Below are 23,743 nucleotides of genomic sequence, written 5' to 3'. Positions count from 1 at the left end.
AAAAAGCCTTCAGTTGGTTCAGAATGCTGCAGCTAGAGTACTGACAGGGACTAGCAGGAGAGAGCATATCTCACCCGTGTTGGCCTCCCTTCATTGGCTTCCTGTTAATGCTAGAATAGAATTTAAAATTCTTCTTCTTACTTATAAGGTTTTGAATAATCAGGTCCCATCTTATCTTAGGGACCTCGTAGTACCATATTACCCCATTAGAGCGCTTCGCTCTCAGACTGCGGGCTTACTTGTAGTTCCTAGGGTTTGTAAGAGTAGAATGGGAGGCAGAGCCTTCAGCTTTCAGGCTCCTCTCCTGTGGAACCAGCTCCCAATTCAGATCAGGGAGACAGATACCCTCTCTACTTTTAAGATTAGGCTTAAAACTTTCCTTTTCGCTAAGGCTTATAGTTAGGGCTGGATCGGGTGACCCTGGACCATCCCTTGGTTATGTTGCTTTAGACGTAGACTGTGGTTCATAATTATTGTATGGCCTTGCCTTGCAATGTGGAGCGCCTTGGGGCAACTGTTTGTTGTGATTTGGCGCTATACAAGAAAAAAGTTGATTGATTGATTGATTGTCTTTATGGATAGCAAGATAATGAATATCAATCTTAAAATGGTCATTGTAAATGAAAAAGCTGTTGATGATGAAGGAGTCTCTATAGAAATTTACACAGCTTTCTGGGAACAGTTTCTAGACTACTGTGAAGGGGAAGATGAACGGGTCCCCAGATTGAGGCCAGATTTCTGGGATAGTGAGTGGCAGGCTGTGGGTATGATCTGGGTGAAAGGACTACTTGACCATGGTGTGCTACCTGTGAGGCTGTGCAAGGCTTTCATTTTAGCCTGCATTCATGGCATTGACTATGTTGATGAAGACATTTTAATGTCGTCATTCCTTAACTATCTCCCTTTAGTTGAAAGATCAGCTGTGGAAAGTGCCCTTCAGGGTACAATGGATGACAGTAATGAAGATGATCTGATGGATTTGTTCACTAGAATGGGGTCTCATTCCCTCCCTCCAAAGAACAACTTTAAGGCAGCTATTGAAACAATGGCACATAAAGCAATCTTACAGGAGCCTAAATACGTTATTGACTGTTTCGCCATACCCATGGCACAGGTACAGCAAAAACTGTCAGACAAAACTAGTGTGCTCTGCCTGTATGACTCTAAACAGCCAACAGGCAAACGAGTGGCACAACTGTTAGAAACCACAAATTTAATGCTGTCCCAACGAGAGCAGACAACATTTAATTATCTGCAGCGTTATATTAAAAATGCAGACCAATCTAAAGCAGGCCAAATCCTCAGATTCTGCACTGGTGCTTCTGTCATTTGTGTCAGCAAAATAATGGTGTGTTTTAATGTTGAGACTGGGCTAAACAGGAGGCCTATTGGTCACACATGTGGAGCTACTCTGGAAGTGCCCTGTACTTACAGCTCATACCCCGAGTTTCGCAGTGAGTTTGATAACATTCTGTCAAATGACTACTTTGAAATGGACATCCTATAAACTCTAAAGCCTTATGGATCTATATTGTGTGTGTGGCATCAGTGTTATTTTACTGTTATATTTATTCTTTGTTCTGTTGCATTCAACCTTGATGTAAGAAGTCGACTTCCTTTTGTCTGTGTTGTAGTTCACACGGTTGACACTTTTGGCACTGTTCGATGTCCCATGAAAAAGACTCATTAGATCCAAGGCTGAGGCAGTGGTTCTCAAACTATGGTTATAGGAACAACTGTTTGTATACGGGCCTCTGTTGGTACTCTGAAATCTTTAGCTGCTCTTCTGGTTTAGATTAATGTCAAGCCAATGTCAAGTTATATTACTGTTTTATTCCTGCTTTCTGGGCAGGTTCTGGTTACATCTTGGTTTTGACCTGGTTCAATCCTGGGCTAGTTTAAGGTGGTGCTTTGAAAGCCAAATATGTTTTTAGATGGTTCATGGTTTGAAACATCTGTCACAAAATCTGATACCTGTGTTTTGTTTTGTTTTTTACAAATTTGTTGGATTTATTTACAAATTCTGCTGCGGTTTGTGTTGTTAATTAAAAAAAAAAAAAAAAATCCACACTGTTCACATATTATTTTTTCTTCCTATGGGATATTGCCCTGTTTGTTACTACATGTAGCCTGCAATAATACTGACTGACAAAATAGTTGTATCCCAGTTCTAAACAGAAGCCATCACTTGTTACTACAAAGCTAGACAGTAGCTAGTCAGTCAATGGATTACATAACATGAACTGCATTCACAATTAAACCCTCTGTACTAATTTTAATAACTTGGCTTTACAGAGATGCTCTCACAGATTCTCTTAGGTGCATGTATAAGTTCACAGCTTGAAATGGATCAGTTGGTAGATTGAGATGGGACTCTGTCATTAAAATGTTGCACAGTCCATATACGTCTGGATCACAAGGTACTGTCAGTCTGAAGACACACTGACTTTTGCATAATTCAATATGCTCATCCTCAACTGGAGAAAGGAAGTCTCTTGTCCCATACAGTTCTGGAAATGCATACATAACACTTGGCCGTCCACTAGGGACATGTACATTTTTTGATGGCCTAATGTTGTGTGCGTTCCACACCTGTGCGGTGTCATCTAGTTCATCCTGTAAATAACAAAAAAGATACAGTTAGTGATAATAGTACACGTCATCTTCAACAGCACAATGCTAAAGGCTAATTTAAAATGTTTGTCATATGGAATGTTAAATTATGGAATGGAGGTGTCAACTGGAGCAAAACTGGGTTAACTTTATGAAAAAATAGGTTTTGTAGTGAGGGATAGAATAAGTCTGAGCATACAATGACAAAAGCTATCAACATCGTCAACATTTCTCTAAGTATTTGTCCAGTAAAACCTAAAAATATATATAATATATATATAATTTTTGCCACCAGCCAAAATGCTGAGTGAATACTAATTGGTACATTAAATAAAAATACAATGTGAGGTACATTCACTAATGCTTTCTAACCAGGCTCTGATTATACCTACAGCTGTTGGCATCTTAACTTGAAATATTTTGTGGCTAAATCTAATTTCTCCATTGTAGATGTATTATAATCTGCATTCAGTTGCCTCCATTCCATAACTTTCAGGGCCTGTACAGTACACACAGTTACAGTATTCATAAGGTATTCATTTGCACAGTGTTTATTCATAAATAAATAAATAACCTGCCCATGGCCTCTAGTGGGCGAGCCCAGCTATAGAGGCACCTATACTGTCTGTAGGACAACGTTAGTAAATTCTTTCATTAATGGATAGCGCGTCCGTCTCGTTATGTAACGTAACCATGTTTTATTTCTGGTTTTGTTTTGGACCTGGTTTTGCCTTGTTTAGGCAGACAGTGACACCAATGGTTCCAAAATTAAAAAATATAAAGATAAACTCACCTGTATAAGTGCCATACAAGAAAACTGGAGAAGGTTTTTGTCAAGAAACCCGCCATCAAAGAACCCGTTGTCTCTCAGGTCTCCAAACAAGCACAACCAAAACTCCACACACTGCTTGCAAAGAAATCCCCACCAATATTCGATCCTCTGGTTGGCGGTGCTTGCTCCCTCCAAGTAGCTATCCAGAGTGTCTTGTGTGGGCACGAGAAAACGCTGCAAACCTCTGACATGGCCATTTTCAGTTCCAAGATCACCTCTCACAACTCTGGGACAGCCCCCTAAGCGTTTTACGGCCGCTAAGTAATAACCTCCAATCAACTTTGGATCGCTGCTTGTTCTGTAGGCATTAAGCCAAACTATTTTTCGTGAATAACCGCCAATACATCCATTCACACATATGCCATACGGCTTCAGTTTATCATAAGAGTCCAAGTGCCAGATGAAATTGGGCCCTTTTGAGAAGTAGTTTCGTCGTCTGAGACGTCTGGCCTGCCTCATTTCCACACCTCTGGGATCTAGCTCCTTTAACACAAGTCGTACATCCTCTTTTCTCACGCGTAGTCCACTTTCTCTGCATTTGGCGTACATCCAGCGGTAGCCATGAAGCTGCCCAGAGTATTGCAATTGGTTGCTAACGAACTCAACCAGATCCACTAGTTCAGAATACTCTTTACAACGCGACAGTCCCTTTGAGCGCAGAATCCTCTTCAGATGTCTCTCACTTATATGAAAACCATGTCTACAACTAAGCACTGACTTTATGTCTTTATAGTTGAGGCCAATCTCAAAATAAAACTCTATGAACCTCTCACGTACGTGTGTCTTCCATGATTGCAGCAGTACTACAGCAAAGTGACCCGGAAACACTATAAATACAGGAAGTACAGTGTTTTCTCAGGATAACGCAAACTGACCCGGAAACACTATAAATACAGGAAGTACTTTCTTTTCGCAGGATAACGCAAAAGTTTCTCGAGATAACGCAAACGTTTCTCGAGATAACGCAAAAGTTTCTCGAGATATCTCAAAACTTTCTCGAGATAACGCAAGTTTCTCGAGATATCGCAAAAGTTTCTCGAGATATCGCAAAACTTTCTCGAGATAACGCAAAAGTTTCTCGAGATATCGCAAAACCTTCTCGATAACGCAAGTTTCTCGAGATAACGCAAAAGTTTCTCGAGATATCGCAAAAGTTTCTCGAGATAACGCAAAAGTTTCTCGAGATAACGCAAAAGTTTCTCGAGATAACGCAAGTTTCTCAAGATATCGCAAAACTTTCGAGATAACGCAAAACTTTCTCAAGATATTGCAAAAAATTATTTTCTCACCTAAATTTTTTTTTTCCCCACCATGTCCCCTGGGAGGCTCAGTACATTTGCGAGTTATTTATTCACAGTTTATGTCTCTGAATGTGAAGAGCAAGTGCAACTTTCTGGAAAGTGCTTATTTTACTGACCTAGCTACCTATTGCTAAACACAGTATATTGCTCTACAAATTAGTGCACCCTGTGCATGGTCAAATGTAAGACTGATTCAGTGTTTTGTTTTTTTTTCCAACTAAATCCTCCTGTCAGCTACTAAATGGTGCTCGCCCTTCAATCTGTGTAGCTTCCATGAACAAATCACTCTCCTACATCAAATACAATGTACACAGATCTGACCTTAAATGCTTAGTTAAGGTCCTTAACTAAGCATTTCAGAATTAAGACAGTAAACTTTACCACAAAGTTTAATGCACAGCATAAGTGAATAATTTAAATTCCTGCTAAAAAGGCATAAATCATAAAACTCATTTTGTATTTTTATTTGTTGGCAGTAAGTGGCAAACCAAGCCTGCAGTGCAGTGATGGATATCAGAGCATTTTTTTCAAAAGCAAAAAAAGCTTCAGGTGAGGTTTGTGCACTCTATAGACCTTATGTGATAGTAGATATGGACATTGAGAATAGCAAAGGATGGAAAGTGAAGCTAAGGGTAAATTGAATATGTGTATCAGACTGTGGAGGTGTCTTGTTACTGGTGTTTTGATATGAATTCTGGCTTTTAAGTCACAATTTTATTTTTCTTTTAAGGACTTCATTAGATCTCATCTGTCCTTTCTATGCTTTGCTGTTAATTCAATAAATAATTCATATATTTCTTGTCCTGAACCCATTTATGTGCAGTGTGCCATCTGTGTTCTCCATCCAGCCTTATAGTGGAGTGGTGCTGTAGCTGTGCTAAACCAGGTCCTCCTGCACACGACACTAAACCTCACTGATCATAACTGCAACTACTGTATTTTTATGACTTACAAAGTGGATCTGCGTGCTGCCAGAAAAACTGAGAGAGTTTGTAGAATAAATAAATGGCCAAAACTAAAACAATCTAAGTAATGCCTAAAACTGTCTAAATGTAATTGAAAAGTGATATCTGGGTGTTAAGATGAAATAAAAAAATCAATAACTATAGGCTCATAAGACTAATATAAAAACAAGGATAATATACTTTACTCAGCCTCTGAATATTTAAGACCTGCTCCTAAGTTGCAATTACTATTTGCCCTCACCACATTAGGATATTAAACTGTGTTATATAAACTGCACCAGAATGCAGGAATTTTACATATGGGCTGTTATTCATTGCTAATATGCATTTTTTTTTTTTTAAAGCATTCTGACAATGAATGCAGCTTTTACAAGCAATGTTTTCACTCTGAAATCCTGGGAAATTGTATTTCTGGACTAGATTTTAAAAATGTGCTAAGCACCCCTAACACTGGAAGTCTAAAATTGCCTCTGCAAAAGGTCTTCAGAAGATTCAGAATAGGGTGGACAGGTTTTAGTTTGAGAAATTCTGACATTGGCTTCCTTTGACTGCAAGAACACATTTTTTGCATTTTGTTCACATTCTGAATAGTTGTGCACTCATACCAGCGTTTCCAAAAGCAGGCCTAGTTAGTGCACATTCAGAAAAACGGCACTTGTCGTACATAAGTCCTGAGAGGCATTTGTACCCATTCCTGGATTGCATAAAGCAAGAGTCTGACAACCCTCTGCACAGGACATCAGTCCATCACAAGTCACTTCCCCACCCAAACCCTGTACCCTGCCCAGAGCAGACTGGGACAATGCAGATGAAGTGTCTTAGTCAAAGACACAGAACAGCAGCTTAACGGGAAACTGAACCTGTCTACTTATCAGAACACCAACAGAGATCAAATTAAATTGGTCATTTTAAGTTACCCGTTTAAATGTTTTTCTTTACTTGTTTTCATGTTCATTCTTTGATATAGAAATAAATTTCATATTAGTACATTGCTCGTGGTGGTCCATGGGCTCTTGCTTGGGTAGCGTTTATAAAATTGGTAGCTGACATCAGCACGGATCGGCGTATATGACAGCATGTTCCAGTTCATCCAGCAACTTCGTGCAGCCATTGAAGAGGAGTGGACCAACATTCCACAATCATCAACCTGATCACTGATCAACTCTATGAAAAGATGTGGTGCACTGCGTGAGGCAAATGATGGTCACACTAGATACTGACTGGTTTTCTGAACCCCCCCAAAATAAAGCAAAACTGCAAACTTCAGAGTGGCCTTTTATTACGGCCAGCCTAACCCACACCTGTGCAATAATCATCTTTAATCAGCAACTTTATATGTCACACCTGTGAGGTGGGATGGATTATTTTAGCAAAGTGCTCACTAACAAATTTACATAGATGCGCAAACAATATTTTGAGATAAATAGGTCTGTGTATATAAAAATGTTTTAGAACACTGAATTCAGCTCAAAAAAGGAGCAAAAACAAAAGTGTTGCATTTATATTTTGTTCAGTGCAAACGACAAAATAAGTTCCCTTTATTTATTCAAACTGTTAACTTTCTTTGCAATGTCATCGCTGTACTGGCTCATTCCAGATTGTCCATGTTGCTTTGGTCATGACTGCTTTTAACCAGCAGGTGGTGCACTGTCACCTTGGGATCCACTGCCTCACATCGCCTGGAGTGGTGATTACCAGTTTCAATAGTCATTTCTCAGTAGCACTGTTCTGTGCACGTGGTGATGAGACACTGTACTAGAGGAAGAGGACACGCAGGAAAGCGTGTCTGAAATACCATACACATTTAATCACCAAGTGCAAGGTGATGGCAGCGCAGGAGCCAAAAACACGATTGGAATTGTTGCCATGAAGCCTGAGGCAACTAACTGCTAACCAACACAAATCAATATATATATATATTAGTTATGTACAAGAGAACCAGAAATCACATCATCGCCGTGTAAGGAAAAGAAAAAGCACGCTTTTCATTTTAATTTATTCCAACTTTAAAGAACCAATACGAATTGAGGATGTCTTCAAAATGGGTACAACAATAAAAAAAAAAAAAAGTCATTCTTTATTCTCTATCACTCCTGTCAGCTTGGATCTTAAGCTCTGTGTACAAGTTTTATTGGCGTTTTAGGGAAAGTCCTACTGTTACCCCATGAAGGAGGAGGAAGTACCTGTTGTAAGAAGTGCCAAATGCTGTCCTGTCTTCAACCGTGTGTGTGTGTGTGTGTGTGTGTGTGTGTGCGCAAAATGGTTAGCAGGGCTTTTGTAAAGTAGACCAATTTATTGCACTCCAGGATGACTTTATACTTTCTTACACGCTCGAATAAATATTGCAGATATATTCTAAACTCAGTGAAACCCTAAATTCAAAGTGACATTGCTGCATTTTCAGGTGAAACTTTGAATGTTTGAAGAAAAAGAAAAATTAAAAATTCATCAAGGGCAGTTGGGGTAACTGCTGGAGTTCAAAAAAATTTGGTTTAAAAAGTTAAAACAAATCTGGTCCTCTAATATAGCAGTAATTACAGGAAAGTACAATGGGAGTTCCATCCAGCCACCGTTTCTGTACGTTTGTGTGTAAAAAGTCAGAAAATAGAAAAGTGTTCTCATGATTACAAGTGGGGATGGAATTAAGCTGGAAGAAAAAAAAATAAAATAATAAAAGTTTCAGGCCCGTGGTTGAGCAGTTGGAACCAGGAGGCGGGCCCATCTGTGTGCTTTGACCTTCCATTCATTGGTTCAGCTGGTGGATCACTACATCTGGATTCATTCGTTCACTTCCTTGCTCTCTGATCAACTAACCAATGACTCAGTGTTAACAAATCATCACAAGAATTACTGACAGCTCTCCATATTTGGTTTTTTGTGTGTCCTGTGTTGGAAGATTGCCCACTAAGTTGCACATAGAACGATGCGTTAACAGATGGCCTACTGCACACAGCAGTTCTGGCTGTTGTCGCCCTTGAACCGCAGACGCATTTTGGGTCTGTATTTCTCGAGGTAAAGAAGCTGTTTTGAGTTGAAGGCTCCGCGTCTCTTCCTGTTAAGTGTGACAAGAGAAAGCAAAAACTTTATTTACAAACAAGAAAAAATACAAATGAACATTAAAATCATAATTACTAGACATTGTACCAGGTGTGTTACCGCCAAATACTATAAAAACACACCAGCTTGGGAGGGCCAGTGATCTACTCAGTGTGACTGAGACACCAAAAATTCAAGTCATCATTATTAAGATTAACGATAGTAATTTTACAGGGCGTCCACAAGAGAGCTCATCGCGACAGGGAAATACGCATGCACAGTGGAGATCCTCTCGACGGGACAGTGGTACGCATACTGCAGGTGTTCCCGTGTGTCTGGTATGCTCCTCTGGATGTGGGCCAGCACCACTCTGATGACTGGAGTGAGAGCTACTGGCCTGTAATCAGACAGGTGGGAGGGGAACAATGGTTGTAGTCTTGAAGCAGGTGGGAACAGTGCTGTGGCTGAGGGAGAGCTGGAATATGGAGGCGAGAACATGAACCAGCTCGTTCGCACGTGTGCTAAAGGTCCACCCTGGAATGTCGTCTGGTCCTACTTACTGCCGTGCGAGGGTTAATCTGCCTCAGTGTCTGTGCACCTGGCCTGTGGGAGAGGGGAGGGGTGTCGAGTGGTCTGGGGAGTCCGGGTGTGTGCAGGCCTCCACTCTGTGTTGTGGCTGGAGATCTCCAAGTGGAGGTAAAAGGTGTCCAGATGATCCAGCAGGCTGCCTGCGGAGCTGATGGTGGTTGTGTAGTCAGTGATGTGCTGCAGGCTGTGCCACATCCACCCTGGATCAGCAGTAGTGTGGAAACAGTGCAGTTTCTCTCTGTACTGCCTCTTGGCCACCGTGATGGTTTTCCTCGGTCTGTACTTTGCAGCTTTGTACTCCATCTCATTGCCTGATTTGAAAGCAAGGGAGCGAGTATGCAGCATGCACTGTACCTGACTGTGGATCCAAGGCTTCTAGTTGGGGAACTTCCTGACGCGTGTGATGGGCACAACGTTATCAACACAAGTGCTAACGTACCCAATCACACACTCGGCATGGTCCTGCATGCTGACAGAGGAGTCCTCCAGTGTGGCTGCAGCTTTAAACCCATCTCAGTCTGTCTGAGCACAACAGTCCTGCAGGATGCTCTCAGACTCTGAGGTCCAGAGTTTGATGTTGTTTGGTGACAGGGTCCGTTTGTTTTAGTCTGTTTGTAGACCGGGTACATGAAGACAGATATAGACATGGGTCTGAGTGACCGAAGTGGGGACGCGGTGCAGCCTTGCATGCACCACGTATGTTACTGTAAACACGGTCCAGTGTTCTCATCTCAGGTGGGAATGTCCATGTTGATAATTGGGAAGTACAGTCAGTATGCTGCAGTAGTTAAAGTAGCCGGCGACAGTAAAAGCAGCATCTGACGCACTGAGGACGTCATGGAGCTCAGAGGACTTGGCACCCGGGAGGGCTGTAAGCTACAGCCAAAAACACAGCAGGAAATTCCCTCGGTAGATAATAAAGACAGTATTTCAGGAGTGAAAACTCCAGATCTGGCGAACAGTCTGTACATCACCACACCACAAGTAGTTTATAACACGCCTCCCCCCTTGACTCTTACCGAAGGCTGCAGTCCTGTCCCCTGTACAGAGTGAACATGTAATTAAATCGGTGCATTCCAGGACTTTGCCTGAAAGCCAGATTTTGGTGAAAATTAGAGCACGACTCTCTAATTTCCCGCCGTCATCCTGCCTCGTAGCTCATACAGTTTTCTAGGGACTGCACGTCAACTAGCAAGAGGCCAGGTAGCAGTGGTCTTCTAGCCTAGCATGCAGCACGCCCCTCTTACCTCGCTTGCGTCGCCATCTCCGTAGCACTTTCCTGGGGTCAGCTCGCTCACTCGAGCTCAGTGCATGAGCGAGCATTAATTACACAACAAGTAAAAAAACAAAGGGAAGGTACTCACTGCCTTATGTACTGCACCGCTTCCTCGTACTTCATCCCACTCTCGATAAGGGCTAAGGCAACCAGGACCGGAGCTCTGAAAGGTAGAGACCCAGCGCATGGGTTCAAAGTGACAGTGAGGGGAGGGGAAAAAAAAGGGGGGGGGGGAAGCATACAAGATTAAATGTGAAGGTTCACATGCTTCTGCACTGATGTGCTGGGGGGGGGGGGGGGGAGTAAACCTGGGAAACAGGCCTGGGAAATCGGTAGAGGTGCACAAGTTCACTGGTGCCCTGCTGGGACGCTCCGCTTCCACCGGCAGTCTCACACACAAAAGTGATAAGTTACAGTAAAAACTTTCTCACCACATACAGCGTTTTTAACTTCTCGCTGCAGCTGTCAAACTTTTTATTTTGGTTGAAGAGATGCTCTCAACAAGGTTGCAGGGCTAGTTAGGCAAGGAAAGAGATAAACTATGAGAAGGGGGGAGCAAGAAAAGTGTTAAAAAAATAAAAATAAAAAAAGCATCTACTTCACACACTGTGGGCACTGGGCAGGTGGTGGCTGGTGTCAGGCAGAGTATACTGTGCTAAACCCAGACAGCTAGACTGAAGATGGGACAGACAGGATGTGACTTCAGTGAACTCCAGTCTTGTGCAGCCCCACGAACGTCACATCAATCAGGAATACTTGGAAGCCAATGAGAATCGATTGCTGTTTGTGTGCGCTTGGTCAGAAATTACTTTCACTCTGAGCTTTCACACATCATGTCTGTGTGCCTTCTACGTTCATACGCTTGTTATTCAGCAGAAAAATGTAATTCAGTCACACTGGTTTGCGAGCGACTGCGCGGACTCACGGTCGAGCGGTCACGTGCGACTGCAGCTGGGTTCCCTTTAAGACTGGAGGGGCAATAACAATCTGACAGTTTAACCAGCTGTTTGTCGATTTACAGAGCCTCGAAGAGAGCGATGGGCAACCACTCAGGACGAGCTAAGTGCTGTTCCAGCTGAAACACCAAGACGAACCAGCCTCTGCTGGGTGATTAACACTGAAGGACAAACCTTTACTGAAAGACACATTTAACAAGTCGTTTTACAGCTCCACGAGGAAAAGACTGTGCTCCTGTATGACCTTCTCATCCTCACACACAAGATCTGCCAAGACACTACTTTACTGCTATGGAGTCATTCTTAACAGTAACAACTATGGTGACAAGACTGATGTCACTGTGCCTAAACTTTACAGCCATAAGTGTTCGCAGACTTGGTCCGACAACCTACTGTTCTCTTCTCTGAAGTAGCCATTTTTTCTACTATCAGCCAGTGAACATGACAGGGCTTCTGCTCATGAATTATGTATTTTTGGATTACTGAATTCCTCTCTTTAAATGGTAAATGGACTGCATTTATATAACACTTCTCCATCTGCATCAGACGCTCAAAGCACTTTTACAATAATGCCTCACATTCACCTCAATGCTGGGGCGCTGCCATACAAGGTGCTCACTACACACCGGGAGCAACTAGGGGATTAAGGACCTTGCCCAAGGGCCCTTAGTGATTTTCCGGTCAGGCTGGGATTTGAACTGAGGATCCTCTGGTCTCAAGCCCAAAGCTTAACCACTAGACCATGACCTCCCCCACCCTCCCTCCAGTTTGACTGCAAATTACATTTTCTCTGCCAAATAATAAGAGCATGAATGCAGAAGGCACACACACATGATGTGTGAAATCTGCGATTGACAATGTCATTTTTGACCACAAGCTCACACAGACGGCAGTCGAGTCTCACTGGCTTCCAAGTATTCTGGGTTGCCGTGACATTCCTGGGGCTGCATAATCTGAGCATTGATTAGACTGGCGTTCAATGAAGTCACATCCTGTCCGTCCCATCTTCACTGTAGCCGTCTAGGTTTACTGATTTGCTAGTCAGGCTGGGATTTGAACCAAGGATCTGGTCTCAAGTCAAATGCTTAACCACTAGACCATCACCTCCCCTTTAGAGTACTATGACTGATTCCCGACATCAGCCGTCATGCTAGCACAGCGTTTCAGGACGTAAACAAAAGGTTCCTCCTCAGCCACTCCTCTTCAAACCTCCCTCATTCACCCCACTGAGCAGAGGGAACCTTTTAACAGGTCCAACTACTCTTAAGGTGAAAAGTCTGAACACATTGGTCAGATTCATATTTCACATCTGGAAAATTGCTGTTGTATGCTTTTTTTTGGGGGGGGGGGGGGGGGGGGGGTGTCAATAGCTATGCAATGAGTATTGCTGCCTTACTTTTCTAAATGTGGCCAGGTGGCAATGGTGTCACAGGGTGGGAGTCACATGCATGTGTCAGAACTTCATGCACTACTGGATGTGCACCCCCACCCGCAGACTGGGAATGCAAACACGGGACAGAAAAGCTCAGAGTACAGAGGGAGTGTCACTTCACATGAGACCATTAAGCCACTAAACCTTCACACAAAGTAACTGGGGGCTGCAATATTGTTAATTAAAAAAATAAATAAAATAAATCAGCATTATAGCAGTTAATCTTAAATCTTTAATATGCAGTGTTGTGCATATTTCAGTATTTGGCAAATATAATGCAGTAACAAAACTATATAATATAATCAAGTATAAAGTGAAATGTATTTACAACTTAAAAAAAAAAATAGGTAAAATCAAAGGCACAAAGTTAAGTCAAGTCTGGGAGCATGAGCTGGTGCTGCGTTTAGCCACGTCAACGACATGGGTCTGTCTAGGGATGGGTATTGAGAACCGGTTCCTTTCAGGTATCATTAAGAAATGATTCAATACCCCGACATCAATAAGCTTTTTGCTTAATTCTGTTATCGGTGCTTCAAAGTGGCCGTTATTTTGGGGGGTGTCAGGAAAATGATCATTTCTCTACATTGATTACAGACCCTGCAACACTGCTTTGCTTTGAACCTTGAACCAATCGAAGCAGTGGTTCGCAGATTGAAGCAGTGCTTCGATCTATTGCTTAGTTTCTTTCTTTCGCTTAATTTTCCCCCGCTAAAACCCTAAAGAGCATACGTCTGCGAGTAGTATTTACCTTTTTTTTTATGTTGAACCGACGATAGATGTATGTTATAACTTAAAAACGGGAGCGATGCTAATGCGTTAGCATGTCTATTGCATTTTCAATGTTAAAAGTTATCATTAAGCAGTTGCAGCTGTCGTCAAGTTTGGGTGCATTTGTTTTCAAATTGTAATATTTTTTAAATGTATTTTGTTTCTATGTTAATAATCTATTATATACACAATATATACAATTTTAGAGAAAGACAAAAATAACCTGAATAGAAACAACAGAAAATATAAAACCAACTAACAATGAACATAAATAAATACATACATACAGAAATAAATGTTTCCTGTGAACACCTAGTGACTCTTACACCTCCATTTCATCCCTGTCTTATTTAAGTTTAATGACAGTTTGTTTCAGTCAAAACATATTTTCAATTTGTTAATTTCTTCAGTGATTTCCTCCAGAACTATCTGCCAAACTAGAAAACTAAGCGCAGAATACTACTGGAATGAAATTGAATAAGTTGGGTTTTTTTCTCACCTAAATGGATGCTGTACTCACTCCAGTTTATTGTCTGGAATAGTCCCAGATTGCATTTCAGAGCTTCTAGAATTCAAACATTTTCGTGCAGGTGGTGTTGGGGGGTAATTTTGGGTTTCAGCTTTTTTTGTTTTTCACCACTTTCATCCCTGAATATGTTAATCGTGAGTCACTTTTGTGCGGATTAAAGTTACTAACTGGGACTCTTGTCTTGTTGCGAGAAAGAAATGAGAATCGTCCTCCGTTCTGTTCACACAGCTCCAAACGCTGCGTGGCTCTCTGCTGAGTCAAGTTAGAACGATAGAGTCCAGTCGGAATTAATAACTTCAAACCGAAACACCGTTTTGTTTATTTTTATTTATGTCCAGAGATCAAGGATACAGTGACCAATTTCATATTTATTTACTTTAAGACTCAATGAAATACATAGAAAACCTGTAAAGCCTACTTTTAGTACAAAATTCACGAGGTATCGATAAGGGAATCGAAAAGGAATCGGATCGATAATGGCATCGATAGATAAAATCTTATCAATACCCATCCCTATGTCTGTCTCAAAGGCTAAGGACGCAGAGGCAAGAATGCCACTGCCAAGATAAGTGATTGGAAGATAACTAAACCCCATAATTTACAGAGGCATTCCCAAGAAAAACAAGCATGGTATTACAGTCGGACCAACTCGGTAAGTACAAGTCATTGTTAATACAAAATCACCTCTACTGGTTTTGTTTTTTTTTGTTGTTTAGATGTTAGGAGATAGATACATGAACAGAGAAATTTACCAAACTGTATTTCATTCATATAAACCAAGTCCAATACATATATTCAGTGAGCTGGAAATGTTCACGTATCCTTTCCAGACTTCTCTTGAAAACTGGCAGTAAGTCATGATATGCATCAACGCCAACCCTTTTACTTTGTTAAATGGAGAGACTATACATGCAAATGTCTGGAATTCCTAAATAGTTAATGATATTTGTATTAAAATCCTTGAATTATATCACAAGCGCACAACTTAACGGTGTCATTTCAGCTTCATTGTGGTGGTGTACAGATGCAAAAAAAAAAAGTCACAAAAACCGTCACTGTTCAAATATTTGTGGACCTGACTTCAGGAGGAGGGGATAAACGGATAGTCTGCCTGGGATGTTGCCAACCAAAACCAGAAGCTCAAGTTTCCAATATGAAGCGCCTTGGGGCGACTGTGACAACGTGAGTGAGAGCACATTTATTCCATTCATGACCCATATGTATACTAGTACACTCATTTACGGCCACAACAGCTTCTTTGTAATCTGACCAGTCTTGCATCTATAATCAGTAATATTTCATGCACATGCTATCCTAGGTTTATGCTACTTTTTCTGATTTATATAAAATACCCGGGTTTATTTTCAGTTCACGGAAGGAAAATAAGTTCAACAATTGGTCTGTTTTCCAACTCACCCATAATTTACTGTCACTCTTTAGAGCGTAAAGGGAGAGTGGCTGACAAACTGTCCCTGCTTATTTAAGATTTGTAACGAATTTTGAAAGAATACGTTTCCTGCTTTATTCAAGATTAACGACTTATCTGCTGTTCATTCTTGTAGGTAGCTATACTAAGATAGAAATATTATATTCTGGGTAAGGTGATTGGTAAAGCATGCTAAATGAATTTCGATTTGAGTCACGCGAGTGCAAATAGGGCTGTATAAAAGCAGAAGCTCCTTGCCGTTGTGCAGCGAGGATTTGTTTGTGCATCCATGTGCACATTATGTTGAGTTGTTAATTTTGACATTTTGTTTTAATTATTCTATAAAATTACATGCGTTATGTGGGTTTGTTTCTTATGAGTAAACACCATGTGCCCTGTGAGTGTCTCCTACTTTTAACACCCTTTAGCCAGACCACTTATGTTGTGATTTGGCCACTTATGTAGGTGATTTGGAGCTGTATAAATAAATTGAACTGAACCAGATACAGTTGTGTTGTGGATGAGGTAACATGCTGCACCAGCACAAGCTGTTGCACCTGGCCTAACATGTGCCTTGTAAAAAGAAGGTCATTACAGCATGCTCAGTTTTTGAACCATGTCTAACAAAATCAGCTGTTTTACTGGCATTTTTCAACTTGTTCTGGTAAAATATGGGGTACTGCGGGGGTCCGTACTAGGCCCTCAACAGTTCTCTTCAAGTAGCACTTCAGACAGATATTGCAACACTATGGAATTAGTTTAGATGCCATTAAATGCAGTTCATTTCTCTCTCACTAGGACTATAGAGAATTGCTTCACTTCAGTGAAGAGTTGGATGCCCTACAGTTTCTTACTCTTGGAATTCTGGCAATACTGAGATGCTTGTCACTGGTCCTGCAAGACATGGACATCAGCTTGATCAACTAAAGTTAACACTGGATGTGTGTCATTCATGGCCATGATAAAGCAAAATAAATAAATAAATCCAAGGCTGACCTTGGACCCCATACTGTCTTTTGACCCACAAGGAAATTACAAAAAAAAATGCTTTCTTTCATCATTTCATGACAGATCCAGAGACTTTGATTCATGCCTTTGTTTCTTCTTGATTAGATCAATAAAATGTCTTATTGTCAGGATGAGGTCTTTCAAATGGGGCAAAATGCTGCTGCCAGAGTACTGACAGAGAAAAAAGTTTGATCATATTACCCCGAATATGGCCTCCCACCACTGGCTTCCTGTCCGTATGAGGTCTGTGTTCTTGGGATACAAGATTACTGTGTTCCAAATGTTAAAAAAGTAAGTCCCCCGCTGATTGCAGAGCTTTTTCTTATGCATCTGTTCTGTTGGAATAGTTTAACTGCTGAGATAAAGTATTTGCAGAGTGTTTCAAAACCAGGCTAAACACCCACTGGTTCCCTCTGTCATACCACTGAATTACCTTATCCCCTCCAACCTAAATTAGTGTTACTACTACTGGAACTGAACTCAGTCTCACCATATTTAAATTCTGGGATTCTTACTGCAACATAAAGCTAAGTTGCCAGTGATCACGTTAGCATCCTATCAGTTTGGTTTTGTGAAATACTGCTCCTGTGAGACGTTTGATTTCAGTTCTGTCTTCTTGGTACGACGTGCTTGAAGAGGCTAAATCAGAGGAGTCACTGGCTGGCTATGATGAGTGTCACTGAAGAGTAGCTCCACAAGGTTTCATCAACCCAAGTGTGGTAAGATCTTGGGTAGATGTATGTTAGGATTTACCTTAACTAGAATGCAACTGATCAGAAGGATGGTGGTGTGCCAAGGCCTATTATGCATGGATGTGACCTCCTTAAAACTATAAGTTGTTGGTAAGGTTAGACCTTACTTGTGTGAATCACCTTGAAGCAGCATTGATGCGATTTGGCACTATAGAAATGAAAAATAAATTAAGATGACTGATGGGCCTTCATCTTCAACACTGCAACAATGGGACTAATTTGTCACTGACAGGACTGTACAAGCGCCTGAATGCCTAGTTCCATCACCTCTGTCGAGCATGACTGACATTTGTTTGTTATTGGTAGTATGGCCAGATGGTCACCCCTTGGAGTTTGGTTTGCTTGAAGTTTGTTCCTCAGATCAAAAGACACTAAAGGGAGTTTTCTTCCCTCACCACTGTTGGGGGTGGACAGCAAGGGCAGACCCAGCCCTTGTGAAGCACCTTGGTGCAACTTATGTTGTAACTTAGCTCCATATAAATTAATTAAATTAGCAGCTAGCCACTCACCGGCCAAGCCCTGCCACACAGTGCACAGCAATGCAGCAGCCTGGTTGCTCTCGAAACTTGTTGTTCAGCAAATTCAGCCAGTCGTCCACAACCTGGGTAGGTGGCGGTGCACCATCATCGAAGGGCCAGTCCTACAGGGGAGCAAAAACAACTAATCTGAAATGGTTCAATGCTGGGGACTGCAGAATGAATGCCTTGCATGATGACAGAAACCACAATTTTATGTTTTTTTTATTATTATTTACTTCATTAGATGTCACAGAAACAGTGAACATCTCAAAAATTGCAAAAAAAGTTGAATTAGCACCTGCAAGACAGCATTCACGTGAACACGTAAAGAATTTATTGCAGGGATCTTGTAAACAATTGGATTAGAACACGTAAAGAATTTATTGCAGGGATCTTGTAAACAATTGGATTAGAACACGTAAAGAATTTATTGCAGGGATCTTGTAAACAATTGGATTAGAACACGTAAAGAATTTATTGCAGGGATCTTGTAAACAATTGGATTAGAACACGTAAAGAATTTATTGCAGGGATCTTGTAAACAATTGGATTAGAACACGTAAAGAATTTATTGCAGGGATCTTGTAAACAATTGGATTAGGATGTACACAATCAGCTGGTGGCTCAATGTAAATTTGATTAGCTTTAATAAATCATATTATATATACATAGTACACATCTGCAACTGAGCAATCTGTGTTAAATCTTACCAGGACCTGTATCCCCTCTTTCTCCACGGGAGCTTTATCATAGGTGGCATCGCAAACTCTCACCAGTGTGTTCACCTCAAACTTTTTCAGCTCCTGGCAGACATCCACAGTGAGAGGCTTATAGACAAAGGACACAGACAGACACAAACAGTATAGAGACAAACCAGGGTATACCTCTGTGAACTTGTTGAGCGTGGCATTGGTGGGGTTGTGGGTGATGAGGAATCTCATGCAGCCTAAGGTAATCTCTACTGCAGCGGGGCGGTTCATGTTGGCGAGACGGCTTAAAAAAAACAATTACAATAAAAATACTCAAAACAAAAATTACTTTTGGCTCAGAAGTTAAGAAAAACTGCTAGGAGGTTTATGTATTCTGGTGATGATAGAATAAATAAAAAAGTATGTGTGGAGAACAATGGGGTCAGGAGGACAAAAGGCACTTATTTATGGGATGATGTACATATAGAAGGGCAAAAAAAAAAAAAAAGAAACTATTCCACAGTATTCCGGTATGATATAAAAAATAAAATAAAAATGAAATGATACAACAACAACAAAAAAATGTTGTAAAAAGAACAAAAGGGGGGAGGAAAAAAGCTTGGAGAGACTATCCAGGTGTCATCCAATCAGTTTACCCCATTCAGGAGAGCTGTGTGCGATTTGCTGTTCGAGGAGAAAGCTGCAGAAAGCAAAGATTTCTTGTACTGGATGGGACAGTGCAGGACAGTCACACCAGGGACTTTGCAATATCTCAGGGGGGCCTTTTTGGAAGAATCAGCAGTTCTTGGTACAATGGCAGTCAGGGGGGTTTCTTAACAGCGTAGTCCCTGAGCGTTACGTCGATTCACTTCTCCAGAGTGATGCGGTGCTGTGCCTGGCAGAATTCTCCACTCACACACGCCATATAGGTATGGCTCAATTCAACACAGAAACCCTGCAGAGATAGGAGAAAGTAACATTGAGCTTAAATTAAATGTAAGTCAGATTACAACTGTTAATACGGTGATCTTGATTTTTTCTGAGGTATCAACGGGACAGTTTTAGTCTTTCCTGACCTTGAAAGACAACTACAACCGACTACTTTTGCCTCTCAGGTTTAGTTAAAAGTTTACAGGTTACATCAAGTCGTTCCACATCTTGACACCAGCAGCGTACGGAACACAGAACATAAAAGGTGCCTTAGAGGTCGGGTAATGTCTGGTCTGTAACTACCTTGAAAGCAGTGAGTCAAACTGCCAAGCCCTCTGCAGTCTAAACCCAGCTGCCACAAACCGGCTGGAACTGTCTCAAAGTAACATGGGAGGGAGAGGTTGGGGAGGGAGGCGATGTGAACTGGCTATCACTAGACTGACAGCACACACAAGGTAGGATGAAAACGGAGAGAGTTTGGACTTCAGCACTGCGTCACAGGCAGTAGTCACAAGTTGAGGATTAAATGGTGGGCAAAGCTTCAAACAGCCTGAGCATTTCAGACCCACACGAGCCACTTTCAACTCCTTGAGACCAGCAAAGTCTATTTTTCTGTTTCACTCTGTCACAAGTTACCTATCCAATCATTTGGCTCCCACTTAGTTTCATTTCAGAGATTCAGGTTAAAATAAACATGGGGGGGGGGGGCGGGGGGCGTTGATTTTCGCAAATCAATGAAAACAAAACTTTTGTTTGCATTGATTTTCGCAAATCAATGAAAACAAAACTTTTGTTTGCATTCATTTTCGCAAATCAATGAAAACAAAACTTGTTTGCATTGATTTTCGCAAATCAATGAAAACAAAACTTGTTTGCATTGATTTTCGCAAATCAATGAAAACAAAACTTGTTTGCATTGATTTTCGCAAATCAATGAAAACAAAACTTGTTTGCATTGATTTTCGCAAATCAATGAAAACAAAACTTTTGTTTGCATTGATTTTCGCAAATCAATGAAAACAAAACTTTTGTTTGCGTTTTACAGCTTGCCTTAAAATCAGCATTTGTTGCCAACTCAGTAAAGCACAGTTATGTATACCGCAAGCTGTGGCGCAACAATGACGCCAACATCACCAGCTAACAGTAATGACATACAAATTAAAGATGTCACTAGACAGAAATACAGGAGCACAGACTTCTTTGATAAACTGTTACTCATAAAAAGTCATATTAGCTCATTTGTATTAAACTGCTCAAAAGACAGGCATGATTAGCCCACGTCAGAAAGCTGCAGCGGCTGGTGGGATCTGGACATTACTCAGCAGTATACAGGTCCTGTCACTTAAGAGGCCATGCTCCAAATTATTCCTAACTGGCTTACAAATATCAAACTGATGAGCTACTAACTAAATAAACACAAACACAGCTGTCATGTACAGTGCAGTTTGAATGGGGAAACTAGCTATAGACAGGCATGCACATAACTGGTAGTCATGGTGCTTGTGCGTGCTAAAAATAAATGAGCAGCAGAAAACACAAGTTCTTCATAGGAGGAAATCATTGACAGACTGCAGGAAAAGTGTTTCCCTCTGCTGTGCATCAATGATGTTTAGCACACAGGAGCACCATGAGTACCAGTTATGTGCACTCCTGGTTATAGACACAAAAAACAGTTTTTGTACCACGCTGTAAACAACAAACTAGAGACAATATTGCACTGCTGCACTCAAGACAATTAAAGCATGAACAAGAGAGCCAAGATATGAAATGGTGACCTTCCACCTACTGTATTTATCCACTTTGAAAGCTCCAGAGATGATTAAGTATAAATCAAGTAACAGGTGTTTTGCCACTAAGGATGCCACTGGCCTCAACAGCTGAGTGAATAAAACATGAAGAAAAAAGGTCCAAAAATGCTACAATAAGCTAAAATCTTAAAGCATGAACAGTAATTGGATTGGAGTTTATAGTCAGATGAACAATGCAACTTCATAAATGTGTTTTAAATTAAAAAATACCTACAATCAGGGTTTTTGAGTACGAAAAAGCAGGACAAAACTTTCAAGAAAAAACACTTCTATAAGAGCGGCAGCAGATTTGGCCGAGGTGGGAAGCGTGTAGAGGCTTTAAAGCACCCTGTAAGCACTCGACAAAGCTAGTCCTGTGTGTGACCACTTTTCTCCATGAGGACACCAAAAACATTGATGTCATGGAGACACTGAAGAACACTGTGGCACAGTGCACGTATGACTTACTTGGCACTTCCTAAACTGTGCACAGAAGTAGGGACTGAAGTAAGGCAACTGAGCCACTGTACAGGACTGAACACAAGGCCACATTTAAGTGTGATCTCGGAGGAGTGAGTAAGTTGTGGCAACATCACGATGTAATCAGGCTGAAATTTGCAAACTGGTTTCTGCAGTTATACAGGGTGCAGATGCAACAAGACCGAAACAAACAAGTCCAGGCCGAGGCTGTTTTGAGAACAGAATGCTTAACCGTGCATAACCACACAGGAAACCTGTATACAAAGAATTCATAGGGGTGGAGTGAATGTTGACATACTATAAGTCGTCAAACAGGAATGGGAAATGTCAGTATTTCTCTCCTGCACATCACTTGCGTAAGGTGCAACAAATCTGTAACTAGGGATGCCAGGGTTTTGTATTTTTTTTTATTTTGTATTGGATACAGATTTTAAATCATGGATCATCTTTAGGGCGAGTCAAAAAAAAAAAGCGCCACACTACGTTTCTTTCCATTGCACACAAAAAAGGAACCCCAGTGAGCAATGAAAAGAACTTGTGACAGAACAGTATTGATGAATTTAACCAAAAAAAATTGTTCAAATAGTGAAAAAGTATTGAAGTTAAGCTGATCTAAGTTTAGAGCTTTTTCAAGAAGATGTTTACATTGTGTCATGAGAGCATAAATTTTATTTACATCCCTTTAAGGATAAATGCATAGATTCAGATCGGTCCATACAGACCAACTGTGACACTTTATGCCACTATCTGTAACATTTCAATCATTGGATTTGCAGTGTACCCAGAAAGTATTCACAGCACTTCACTTTCCACATTTTATTATGTTACAGCCTTGTTCCAAAATGGAGTGAATTCAATTTTCCCCTCAAAATTCTACTCATAACACCCCATAATGACATTAAAATGTTTGAACTTTTTGCATATTTATAAAAAATAAATATATAAACAAACTAAGAAATCACATGTATATAAAGTATCAAGACCCTTTACTCAATACTTTGTTGATACACCTTTGGCAGCATTTACAGCCTCAAGTCTTCTTGACTACGATGCCACAAGGTTGATGCACCTATCTTTGGGCAGTTTTGTCCATTCCTCTTTGCAGCACCTCTCAAGTTAATTGAGGTTGGATGGGGAGCGTCGGTGCTCAGCCATTTTCAGATCTCTCCAGAGATGTTCAATCAGATTCAGGTCTGGGCTCTGGCTGGGCCACTCAAGGACATTCACAGAGTTGTCCTAAAGCCACTCCTTTGATATCTTGGCTGTGTGCTTAGGGTCGTTGTCCTACTGAAAGATGAACTGTCACCCCAGTCCGAGGTCAAGAGCGTTCTGGAGCAGGTTTTCATCCAGGATGTGTCTGTACATTGCTGCATTCATCTTGCCCTCAATTCTGACTAGTCTCCCAGTTCCTGCCGCTGAAAAACATCCCCACAGCATGATGCTGCCACCACCATGCTTCACTGTAGGGATGGTGCCTGGTTTCCTCCAAATATAACACTTGGCATTCACACCAATGAGTTCAATCTGTTTCATCAGACCAGAGAATTTTGTTTCTCATGGTCTGAGAGTCTTCAGGTGCCATTTGCAAACTTCAGGAGTGGCTTCCGTCTGGTCACGCTATCATACAGCTAGAGATGGTTGTCCTCCTTGAAGGCTGTCCTCTCTCCACAGAGGAATGCTGGAGGCCACTGTGCTCATTGGGACCTTTAAAGCAGCAGAAATATTTCTGTACCCTTCCCCAGATTTGGGCCAACACAATCCTGTCTCAGAGGCCTACAAACAATTCCTTTGACTTCATACTTTGTTTGTGCTAACATGCACCATCAACTGTGGGACCCTATATGTAGACAGGTGTGT

General features: G+C 41.2%; 1 protein-coding gene across 1 annotated transcript in view; it reads right to left on the bottom strand.

Annotated features, from left to right (window-relative positions):
• Positions 1–7,691: 7,691 nt before the first annotated feature.
• The window catches only part of ptp4a2b (protein tyrosine phosphatase 4A2b), a 39,552-nt gene continuing 23,500 nt past the window's right edge, over positions 7,692–23,743 (bottom strand). Inside the window, exons 2-7 of the mRNA XM_034160713.1 lie at positions 19,346–19,644; positions 18,885–18,993; positions 18,711–18,803; positions 17,992–18,122; positions 10,700–10,774; positions 7,692–8,763 (exon numbers count right to left, since the gene is read on the bottom strand). Of these exons, the coding sequence (XP_034016604.1) occupies positions 8,652–8,763; positions 10,700–10,774; positions 17,992–18,122; positions 18,711–18,803; positions 18,885–18,993; positions 19,346–19,350 (525 nt within the window). The 5' untranslated portion in view covers positions 19,351–19,644 and the 3' untranslated portion in view covers positions 7,692–8,651. The remainder of the gene's footprint in view (positions 8,764–10,699; positions 10,775–17,991; positions 18,123–18,710; positions 18,804–18,884; positions 18,994–19,345; positions 19,645–23,743) is intronic.

Source organism: Thalassophryne amazonica, chromosome 20 (genome assembly GCF_902500255.1).
Source record: "Thalassophryne amazonica chromosome 20, fThaAma1.1, whole genome shotgun sequence".
In the NCBI taxonomy this organism is placed as follows: Eukaryota; Metazoa; Chordata; class Actinopteri; order Batrachoidiformes; family Batrachoididae; genus Thalassophryne; species Thalassophryne amazonica.
Note: the sequence above shows the minus strand (reverse complement) of the source record. Positions and strands in the feature narration are given on the sequence as shown.